This window comes from Hyaena hyaena, unplaced genomic scaffold (genome assembly GCF_003009895.1).
Source record: "Hyaena hyaena isolate Hyena2069 unplaced genomic scaffold, ASM300989v1 scaffold_300, whole genome shotgun sequence".
Lineage (NCBI taxonomy): Eukaryota > Metazoa > Chordata > Mammalia > Carnivora > Hyaenidae > Hyaena > Hyaena hyaena.
Genome location: NW_024080933.1, coordinates 1106976 through 1119301, shown reverse-complemented (window position 1 = coordinate 1119301; position 12326 = coordinate 1106976). Strand labels below are relative to the sequence as shown.

The 12326-nt window shown below is 41.1% G+C and overlaps 1 protein-coding gene across 1 annotated transcript in view; it reads right to left on the bottom strand.

The window, feature by feature from the left end:
- TENM2 (teneurin transmembrane protein 2) overlaps positions 1-12326 on the bottom strand; it is a 1153031-nt gene that overhangs the window by 49847 nt on the left and 1090858 nt on the right. Inside the window, 4 exon segments of the mRNA XM_039247655.1 lie at positions 129-304; positions 7046-7920; positions 9143-9297; positions 10528-10760. Of these exon segments, the coding sequence (XP_039103586.1) occupies positions 129-304; positions 7046-7920; positions 9143-9297; positions 10528-10760 (1439 nt within the window).

The following is a 12326-nucleotide window of genomic DNA, read 5'->3' as shown; positions in this document are numbered from 1 at the left end:
CCTCTTGTAGAATTTGTTTTTTGTGGACACTTGACTAAAATAGCAAGGTAGTAGGTGCTCCACGTTTATGGAGGTTCTCCCAGGCTTGCCTGGGGTCTGTGGGTGAGTTTAGTGGGCAGGAGGCTTACCTTGTACCACTGTATAGGAGGCCTCCACTGAAGACAGATTGGTAATGACAGTGACATCATCATCACGGTTAGAGTTCTCAATGTCAATGGTGATGGATTTCTCCATTTCCCGGTGCAGGCTGGTCACCACCCCTGTGGGGCGTGTCACATTGGTCAGGCGCCCCTCATGGTCATAGCTGGAGGACAGATACACTGGTTGGAAGCATAGTTATTTGAGCTGAAGGCTTTCCCACCACTGAGAACCTCACAAGGGCCAGAGAGAGAGGTTGGAAGGTAGAATAGCTGGGTAGTATATCCCACTGAGGCCCCTTGTCACAATCAGCAAGACCTGGCATTGGAGACCATCTGTGCTCATATAACCTCATCTCACTTGCCACTTCAAAGTCCTCTAGAAGCCTCTAGGCCAAATCTCACCTCCAGGCCTTAACTTTTTCTTTGGTTTGATAGCCCCAACCCAACCACAGCCTTCTTAGACAGTTTTCCCAGTGAATCACTTGACTTTACCCAAGTCTTTGTACACCAGTGATCAAGTTCTGCTGCTAGAAATTTGCCTGAAATTGGGCCCTTCTCCTATATCTGTGTTTCATCTTTACTTTTGTCTTGAACTATGGAGTTTTTTTTTTCTGCCTCCTTTAGCAAAAAGCCTTGCTATTCCACTTGATGGAACATTGTCTCATTCTGGAAGTTTCATTGTAATCAGAAAGCTGGGACCTTCCATATATACCCTAAGAGACTTGTATTAAGGTCTGAACATAGTGATCTTTGTGCTTTCCCAGAGGATCTGTTACTAGAGAGGGGAGGAAGGTGGAGAAAAGAAGGCAGTTTGCTTAACCTTTAGGTGTGACTCCCTCTGGACTGGGGACAGAGTTGATGAGTTTTCAGTGATGGAGACTAGAGCTTGTGCAGCAGATAGTGGTGGAAGGGCCAGTGAACAAAACCATTATGGCCTATTTGGCTTTGTTGCTTAGAACTAACTATGGAAGCAAATAATGGTTGAGAAAACATAGGAAATTTTGCTTCTGGGGATGTTTGAAGGCTGAGAACAAAAGGGAGAGCTTTGAGTGAAAGGCCCAGCATTTGGCTCTATCCTCATCAGTTGCCTAGGGCACTGGGCACATTTGGTGGTACAGATATTACATTAATTGGACCACTATAAACATGGATGGGAGTCAGGCCTTCCAAACCAAAGGTATTCCCTTTTGTCTTCTTATCTATTAAAGAAACTGCCTGTCAGGGGTACAAAGATGTTATTTAGTAATAGTGACAAATTTGTCAAATGATTATCCATAGAGTAGATACCTCTAAAGCCACAAAAATTGATGACAGTGATTTCTATCTATTGGAATGAAAAAAATGTATATAATTGAGTGGAGTACAAAAATATATTACCCTGATAGTATAATGAGTATATATAGAAGAAATTTTCTGCCTGTATTTATTTGTATGTTCCCATATTTTAGGAATTATTGCTAACCAATATGCCTGACTTTTAGGTTTTATGATTAGAAACAAAAAGTATTTAAGTGAAATAGTAAAAAGACAAGAGAAAGATCAAGGAGCCTAAGAGCTGGTTTTTTAGAGCTAAAATTGACCAACCTTAAAAGAGGACTCAAAAATCAGTTACAACTGACATCACAGAAATGCAAAGGATCATAACAGATTACTACCAAGGAGTTTCAATCAGTAATCAAAAGCATTCCAACAAACAGAACTACAGGGCCAGATGGCTTCACTGGTGAATGCTACCAAACATTCAAAGTCTTATTGATAGAAATCCTTCTCAAACACTTGAGGGAACTACTCCAAACTCATTTTATGAGGGCAGTATTACCTTGCTACCAAGACAATTTTATGAGGGCAGTATTACCTTGCTACCAAGACAAGGGTGCAACATGAAAACAATATGACAGACCAATATCTCACATTAATATAGATGCAAAAATTAATATAGATGCAAAAATACTCCAACAAATAGAGAAAATCATATTCAACAGTACATTGAGAGTCAGATTTATCCCAGGGATGCAAGGATGGTTCAACAGATACATAAAACGCATCTGACAAAATCCAACACCCATTAATGATAAAAACTCTCAACCAAGTGGGTATAAAGGGAATGTACCTCAACATAGTAAGGGCCATATATGATAGAGCCACAGCTAACATCATACCCACTGTTGGGAAACTGAAAGCTTTTCCTCTAAGATCAGGAACAAGATAGAACAATTAAGCAAGAAAAAGAAATGTATCCAAATCAGAGAGAAGTAAAATGGTCATCATTTGCAGACTATGTGATATTACATAACTTAACCTAAAAACTGTTAGAACCAATAAATTCAGTAAAGTTGCAGAATACACTAATAACAATCTAGCAGAAAGACAATCCCATTTATAATTAGATCAAAAAGAATTAAAACCCTAGGAAAAAATTTAACCTCTTACAAGGGGGTAAAAGACCTCTTACACTGAAAGCTATAAAACACCGATGAAAGATAGCCCATTGTTCACAGACTGGAAGAATTACAGTGACCATATAATTCAACGCAATCCCTAACAAAATTCCCATGGAATTATTCATAGAAATAGAACAAATAGTCCTAAAGTTTGTATGGAACCACAAAAGCAATATTGAAAAAGAGAAACAAAGCTGGAAGGATCATGTTCCCTGATTTCAACCTATATTACAAAGCTATAGTAATCAAAACAGTAATCAAACAATTTTTATGAGCATAAGAGCAGATACACAGATCAATAGAGGAGAATAGCTCAGAAACAAACCCACACATATATGGTCAATTGGTTTACCATAAAGGGGCTAAGAGGATACAATGGAGAAAGGACAGTTTCTTTAATAAATGGTGTTGAGAAAACTGGACAGCCACATGCAAAATAATAAACAATAAAATAAAAAATAAAAAATAAAAACAATAGTCATATTGTCTTACTCCATACACAAAAATTAACTTAAAAGGATAAAAAACTTGAAGACCTAGTTTAGTTCCTTGATATCAGTCTTGACAATTTTTTGATTTGACACCAAAAGCAACAGAAGCAAAAATAAGTGGGACTGCATCAAATTAAAAAGGTGAACAGGGGCGCCTGGGTGGCTCAGTTGTCTAAGCGTCCGACTTCAGCTCAGGTCATGATCTCATGGTTTGTGGGTTCGAGCCCCGCATAGGGCTCTGTGCTGACAGCCAGCTCAGAGCCTGGAGCCTGCTTCAGATTCTGTGTCTCCCTCTCTCTCTGCCCCACCCCTACTCATGCCCTGTCTCTGTCTCAAAAATGAATTAAAATAAAGAAAGGTGAACACCAAAGTAAACCAACAAAATGAAAAGGCAACCTACAGAATAGGAGAAAATATTTGCAAATCATATATCTGGTAAAGGGTTATATCTAAAAAATATAAAGAGCTCCTACAATTCAAGAGCAAAAAACAAACAACCTCATTTAAAAATACACAGAGGATCTGAATAGACCTTTTTCCAAAGACAACACATGGACGGCCAACAGCTACATGAAAGGTGCTCCCACCACTAATCAATGGGAAATGCAAATCAAAACCATAATGAGATATTACCTCACACCTATTAGAATGGCTGTTATCAAAAAGTAGTAAGTGATGGTGAGGATATGGAGACAAAGGAACTCTGTGCACTGGTGGTAGGAATGTAAATTGGTGCAGCCACTATAGAACACAGTATGGTGGTTCCTCCAAAAATAAAAAATAGATCTACTATAATCTAGCAATTCCATTTTAGGTATCATCTATTCAAAAAAAAATGAAAACACAAACTCAAAAAGATATATGCACCCCATGTTCATTGCAGCATTATTTACAATAGTCTAGCTATGGAAACACCCTAAGTGTCCATCAATGGATGAAGAAGATGTGGTGTGTATACACACACACACACACATATACACACACAGCCATAAAAAGAATGAAATTTTGCAATTTATGACAACATGGGTGGACCTTGAGGGTTATTATGCTAAGTGAAATAAGTTAGAGATAAATACTACATGATCTTATATGTGGAAACTTTAAAAAACCCTGAGCATAATTATAGACACAGAGAACATGGTGGTGGTTACCAGAAATGGGGGATAGGTGAAGGGGGTCAAATGATATAAATTTCTAGGTATAAAATAAATATGAGGATGTAGGGGCACCTGGGTAACTCAGTCGGTGAAGTGTCTGACTTCAGCTCAGGTCATGATCTCATAGTTCATGAGTTTGAGCCCTGCATTGGGCTCTCTGCTGTCAGCACAGAGCCTGCTTTGGATTCTCTGTCTCCTTCTCTCTCTGCACCTCCCCTGCTCATGCTTATTCTTTCTCTCTCAAAAATAAACATTAAAAAAATATGAGGATGTAATGTATGGCATGGTGATAGGTAATAGCACTGTACTGCATATTTGAAAATTGCTAAGAGAATAAATCATAAAAGTTCTCATCACAATAACATTTTTGGCAATTCTATAGTGATGTTAATTAGACTTACTGTGGTGATCATTTCACAATATATATGAACATCAAATAATTATGTTGTAAATTGGAACTAATATATGTCAATTTTACCTCAATAAAAATAAGAAAATAAAACACTTCTAAGGGTTTGCATATGGGGTGCCTAATGGAGTACTCAGCAACAGACAATATCCTCAACTCCCACAGCCAAGCAGGGACTGAATGAGGAGTTCATGGTCTGGGATCCAGGCAAAGATTTAATTCCAATGTACCTGGACACATACAATGGTTCTTATGAGAGAAGTGGTAATAACTGAAGATTTTACACAGAGGAACAGAGGATTGGAGCTGAGGCCAGGGTCACAGGAAGAAAAACATGTTCTCTTTAATTTTCAAAGAATAAGTTTCCTACAACTGTGCTTACTTGCCCATGGAGTGAATATCTTTAGATTCAGGTCTTTTTGCAAATAAGTCTACACATAGTTGCAAGGTGGTATGAATTCCTGTAATGGGATTTCAAGGCCACTGAAGGGAACCACTATAGCCTCGGCCTGTGTAGGGCTGAAGGTTGCTTTTGACTCATTTATTCAGTATTTACTGAGTGCCTACTATATGCCAGGCATTGTACATGGCACTGGGGGAATGGCTAGGAACAAAATGGATGAGAATCCCTGCCTCCATGATGTGTACATGATGGACAGGGCAGAAAGACACCAGGATTTAAAATAGAGTATGTCAGATGGTAACAAATGGTAAGGATTAAAATAAGGGAGTGTGTGTGTGTGTGTGTGTGTGTGTGTGTGTGTAGGAGTGGTTGTAATTTTAAGTATGGTCCTGTGCATTTCAGGATACAGACTGCTCTTTTCCAAATGACCATATGTAAAAGTACCATGAAACAAGGAATTCACCATCATTTTAGGAGGAACAAGAAAACCGAATGCATTTGAATCCCTATAATGGAGGATTTGTGATAATAGGATTTACCCACACTAGGAAAAAGCAGCTCTTCCAGAGAGAAAAAAATCATGCAGTTTCCATGTAACTTGTGAATATATTTTAAAAGCATACTGCCCATATTTTTATTAAACTAGGGACCCTTTCTGGAAAATACTGTCCCAGTTAGAGCTAATTTCTAACGATGCACCTAAGGCTGAACTTCTTTATTATAGTCTTTAAGTCAGGCCTAATTCAGACTGGCTTCCTGAAAGTGACATGTTTTGTCCTCAATGGTGTTCGCCAACAAATTATCTGTGAAATGCATTGGGTCTTTAGGTGGAACTGCTAGAAAGGAAGGTGAAAATCCACAAGGTGTTTGGGTTACAGTATAGCTTTAACCTGACTTGGTGTGAGAGTTAAAGATGGCACTCAGATGGTGCCTTGAGGGACAGCATCACTGGCTGGTAAAGTTTGATCAAGTCCCAGCGCCCTGAAGGATGCTAGGATGCTTCAGAAATCTGAGAAAGACAGCTTTGCCCAAAGAAAAACAGAGCAAGGGAAAGCAATTCTGCAGTGCAGTAAATTGCCAGCAGGTGGCAACAGCTTCCTTTGCATGCTCCCAAACCCATTTGACTACCAACTGGAAGTGAACATTCCTGAATTTAGGAGTGATCAGCAATAGGGTCTTCTGTTCTCTCTCTTGTACCCCGTTCCCTCTGTGACAACCCCTCCCCAACTTACTAAGTTCTCAGCCAGCATCAACACCTAAACAGAAAGCAAGCAAGGACTCCAAATACTAGTAAGCTTCAATACCAAGGAGAGCCAGATACTTGTAAATTCCATCCCAGTCTCAGCAGTGACGCCTAAGCAGTTTTCCCCAACCAGTATCCCACTGGTTAATACCCACAGCAGCAGGCTGTATGACCAAGCACTGCCTTCAGGAGTGATGGAAAACAGCTTTTTGGCAAAACAAACGGTGGGACTATTAAGTATGAGATAATTGTTAGGGGAAATATGACCAGCTCTCGCATCTTTTAATATACCTAGCACTTTATCTGTATTGATCTGCTTCTGCTAAGGAGGAAATTCAGAGTTTATCTACCTGTCTGTGCAATCAAGTGTGTTGCTGGACCTACTGGCAAATTACAGGAGTCCCACCAGGATCTTGCCTGTTAGATTCTAATTTCCGCACCCATGGCAAACATGAATAATCAGCAAAGTTAATGAACACTTGCTCTCCCAGGGGCTGTGCATGTCCAATATCCTGAAATTGGAAAGGCAAGCAGGCAATAGGAATTGCCAGCTCTTGTAAGGAGGATGTTCAATATCAGAGACCCAACAGTGCAAATCACTTAGCAGTCAGGGAAAGGGGACATGAATATCTTGAGGACACAGGTTGACATTAAAGTTAGGAAGACAATGTGACTAAACAACTCTAAAATCTACATATACAGTCAATCTCCTGCCAGCTAGGGTAGCGTACTTTTGAGAAATACTTTATGAATGTACTCACTCATAGAAAGTTGTCCATCCTGTTTCATCGCTCTTGGTGGCTAGGAGGCCAGTATTCCCATCGTAGGTCATGAGGCCAAGCTCCAGATTCTGTGTAGACACGACTTTGAGACCTCCATTGGTGCCTACAGTGAGGGTGATGATCTGGTTGTCAGGCATGAGAAGGTGGCGGGGCATGCCACTACTGTCCCGACGGATCTTCAGGGAATTTCCATTATTGTCAATCAATTCGGTGACATCATTGTCAGCACTATATGTGAAATTGTACAAGTACTCTCCTGTCACCAGGCTCACAGTGTACTGGTGGATCCCATCAGCGTTGAAAACATACAACTCCTGTTCTCCAGGGGATGCAGCCTCATACTGGTTGAAAGCATTAAGAACGGGCTTGTTTTTGCTGACTGCCCTAATCCGAATATTTCCAAGATCTGCGATGTAGATGGTACCATCTGGAGCTACAGCTAAGGATGATGGGGAATTCAAGATGGCATCAGTTGCATAGGCATCATCTCCTGAGTAGCAGTTGCAATTGACATCGTTTTTGCAGTCACAGTCTGAGGCTGCCCCAGCTAGGAGGCAGATCTCCCCATTTGTTGTTACCTGGCGCAGACGATTAATCTTCTTCTCATCTGTCTCAGTGATATAGAGGACCCCTGTGTGAGAAATGGCAATGGCACTGGCTGACTCTAGAGCAGAGTGAATGGCTAGTTTGCTGAGTGAGTAGTCAATTCCAGGAACTTGGCAGTGCATGGGGCGTCCTGCAATGATGCTGACTTGGTGATTCTCAGTAATTCGAAGGATGACGTTGTTCTCGAGAACATACAGGGAGTTGTCCATGGGATTGACAGCAAGGTCTGTTGGCCACTCCAGGCGAACCTGTGAATGACATGGCATCAAATTAAAGAGCAGCCTCTAACATGCCCAACATTAAACTGTAGGGCACTTATACTGGTTTTATGTAGCTGGGGGAAGAAAGACATGCTTTTTTTAACTACACTGTATGAGAAGTGCCTATCATCAAACCATTTGCCCACTGCTCATGTCGACCATACATGATGAAGAAGAGGCCATGTAATAAGCATCTCCTATTATATCATCTGCTATAGCTAGCATAGGTCACCAGCTCTACCCTTGATGTTCTTCTCAGCCCCAGATGATTGGACCAGGGTCAGAGTCATATATAGTTGTACAAGTAATTGATTGCACAAGGGGCTAATATAATCCATTCTATCCTCTGCTCATCCAGCCATGGGCTTAAGGAGGCTATGTTCATATAGAGGCGGCACTTTTATCTAATACACAAAAGAAGCCATGCTGTTTGGAAGATGGGCCCGACCCAAGGGCAGCCAATGCACAGGCTGGCTAGTGAACTACAACTTGGGCATTTGCTTGAAGAAATGAACTGGACCTTCTCTGCAAAACTGAAACAAAAATCTCTGTGGCAAGTTGTCAGTTTGTTGTGGAATTTGAGCTGAAATTAATGAGGTTGACTGAAGGTTGAAAAGGCTCTCAGGGGAAGGGCAAGCATATATTCCAGGTTGTTTGAGGATCTACATAATAAAGTCCAGTTTCTCCTGCTGTACATTGAGTGAGCCTCTGTTCTCTGGCCCCATAAGAACTCATACTAAAGGAATATCACTTGGGGGAATATTGTAGAGGGCTCTGCTCTGGTTACTACTGCACAAAGTAAAGGTTTATATAGTGAGGATGCAATCATTTTAGATTAACAGGGAAGTTCTGATTGACATATAACACTGTATAGTACATCCTCAAACCTGCAATAATGATGGAGAAGAGAGGTAATTACACAGTAACTCCTACCCTATAATCTGCCACGGCTGGAGTGTGTCACTAGCTCCACTTTCTGAGCTGAATTCCACCCTCCCCCTTTCCTTTCTCTCTTGCTCTCTCTCATTCCTGTCTGATATTTCTCATTCCATCTTGCTGCCTAGTTCATCTCAAGCCTTCTACAAACCAGCCTGTAATCTGTATCTATATCTCTTCCTCTCATTCTACCCTTAACCCAAATAGGCTGCAAGTGAGAACTTCAGGCCAAGAACCAGGTATGACATAGTGATGAGAAATATGAAAGTCCCACCTGGGCCACATCCATGCTGGAGTCACAGCTCAGTGGCCGGACAGCAGTGAGGTCATTGGAGCCCAGCAAGGTGGAGATAATTCCATTCTGGTCAACCTTCCGGATCATAGTGGCATCGACAAAGTACATGAGTCCATTCTTGTCTACTGCAATACCTGATCAAGACAAACAGCAAGGGTGTGTCTCTTGACAATGAGTAGGGCTTGTGGGGGTGGAGGTAGGGATACCCTATTGGGTATCCTACCCTATTGGCTTCTTGATCTTCTTGAACCAGGGAACATACTGGATGGATTAGCACATGTAGAGCAGTGGCTCTCAGCTTTTTAAGGTAAAACCCTTTCCCATAGGCATTCTGTTGAGATCTGCCTAATTCCTGGGGTGCACAGCTATATTACCACCCAAATGAAGAATGAACTTTGGGCTGCAAATGAACCAAGACTGCAAATGAAAGAATGGTGGAAATAACTTGGCATGTGCTCTCTTTAGAAAAGATGTTATTTCCCAAGCTCATTGCTTGAAAAATTATTGGTAGTAAATTACTTGAATAACCTTCACAACTAATTACAACAATGAGGTTCAGAAACAATGATTCTTGTAGTCACAAACTTCCAATTCAAAATATATCCTCCAGGAAACATTCTCAATTAAGCCTTGACTCTACTCAGTATGCCCTGGGGGAACACCTGTTCTAGCACTCTCCTGGTAAGATACATATAATGGCTTCCCTTTCTTTGGCACTTTCACCCTAGTGCCCATGCCCAAGGCCCCTCATCCCTAATCCACATAACCAGATGCTTTAGTGGTAGCCAAAAATCCTAATAAGAATAGGGGCTTCAAAGAATCAATAGGTCTTTATCCCTAAGTATCTTTGGTCCTTTTCAAACAAAGATCCATTGGTTCTAAGAACACCTCCCCCCTCCCTAATCCCCTTGGAAATTATACCCATTCTTAATTGCTACCATTTATTGAGCATTTACAAAATGTCAGGCACTGTGCTTAAGACTATGTACACTATTGTCTAACATAAACATTTGGGAGTGGTTGGAGGCCCCCTCACTGGGTTCTGTTCTGTCTCCAGCCTACACAGCTGGCACTCTGGCTCATGGAGCTAATATTTCTCTCTGACTCTGTGACTGGCAGCAGTCAGAAGTCTCCACAAGCAATCCACCCCGCTTTCCATTTGTAGCATATGTGGGTGATGAAGTTTACTTCAAATAATTTTTTTAAAAAATACCCACACACCAAAGCAATCTATCAGAGTTAAATTATTATAGAGAAACCTGTATTTGGGACTGCCTGGACATAGTTCAGTCCAGTTAAGAAGAAAGACAACCTTGTGGCAAGCTCATTCTGGAGGAGGAGTTTTCTTCTTTTGTAACATTTACCTCGAGGGCTCATCAGGGTTGCATCCACAGCCTTCCCTCCATCTCCACAGCGGGCTTCATCAAAGGGCAAGCACTGCTCTCCAGTCCCTGCCACAACTTCTGAATTCCCAGCCAGATCTTTAGCTCCGCTCAGAGACTTGACTCGGTAGATTCGCCGACTGTTGGTGTCAGACACGTAGAGAGAGCCAGAGACAGGGTCTACTGCCAAATAGTACTTGTGTGCTGGGTTGTTGCTTTAGAAGAAGCATAAAGAGAAATGAGAAGGGAGCTATGCAGCTGGTCTACTGAATCAAAGAGATGACAAAAATCCTAGTAAGACTCTATTTCTAGTGTCTTTCCACTTTATTGAACTGGAAAGAATCTAGCATAACAACTTAGTGTTCTAACATATCATGGCTCTTAGCTACTTCTTTTAATTGGACCTAAGCTCTTCATGCTATTCAAATAGTTCATTGTTTCCCATCATACTAAAATATCATTGCTTCATTTAGCTGGTACAAAAGGTCCCAGTCTGGTCCTGCTTTTGTGTTAGTGTTTTGTGTGTATTAGTCTTCTTTATTCCCCCCCAACCCCCTGCCCATGAGTTTGATATGTTTCTCAAGTGGGATTGAGGAACACTTCCATGAGACAAGGTTTTCTTTTAATCCATGGTTCCTTAATGCCTCCAGGGCACTAGATCATTAATACTAAGGCAACCTGGAATTTTCCTATTTGTATTGGGAGGCTCCCAGATTGATCCCCAGTTCTCAGCCTCAGATCTTCTCTACTTTTCTCAGTGTGTATATGAATAAAGTTGAAATTAAAAAAAAAATTAGTGTCTTCCTGATATCACATCCAGAACCTATATTACTGAGGAAGGAAGTATAGTTTTCATATTTTGGGTAATGGTGAGGTCACAGAGGTGGATGAAGATCTGCTAGGGCCCTAAGTGACACTAGACATGTGTGTGAGAAATGTAATAGGAAGGCACTATTCCTCAGAGACCTGGACCTCTTTCTCTGCCATGCATCAAGCTGCACTATATGTTGCTGATCAGGACAGGACTACGCCACAGGAAACTCTAAACTCAATGCTGATCCAACTGGTGACCTTAAGTAAGTCTTTTGGCTGTGTTGGGTCCTAGATTGCTTATTTGGATAAAGAAGAAATCAGATCATCTCACATGTCCCTTTGGCTCAAAACCCTAAAGTTTCTTCCCTTTGCAGTGTCTGTCACTTGTTGGAAGTTGAGACCAGAATAGGTGGTCATGCTATTCTTATACTGGTTATGAACATCACCACTTCTAGGATGCAAATAGTGAATGCCTCTCTGCCCTGGGGCGGTAGATAAGGCTTTGATGCCACATGCCAAAAATCAGCACGGGCCTTTTGTTTTTCAGTTATTTCTCAATTGTAGTTTGGAATTATCGGAAGAAAGGGGATGGAAAAGGTGAAGTAAAGGTGAGGGTGATGATAGTGTTGGATGCATTTGTCCTGTAGACATTAGCTGGTAAATTACTAATTAAAACACCCCCATTTGGGTTCTTTCTCGATTTAAGGAGGAAAAGAACTAGGAAGCTATTTTTAGGAACAATTTGTGAATAAAGACCATCTTTAATTCCAGCTTCTCCTCAGGTTGTTATTAAGACACATAATTGAACTAGAAGTCAAGGTATTTCTAAAATTCCAGCCTAGATAACTAGTTTAAAAGAGTAGGCTACCAAGGTTCCTTTCTTTCCCTTTCCTTCCTTCCTTCCTTCCTTCCTTCCTTCCTTCCTTCCTTCCTTCCTTCCTTCCTTCCTTCCTTCCTTCTCTCCCTCC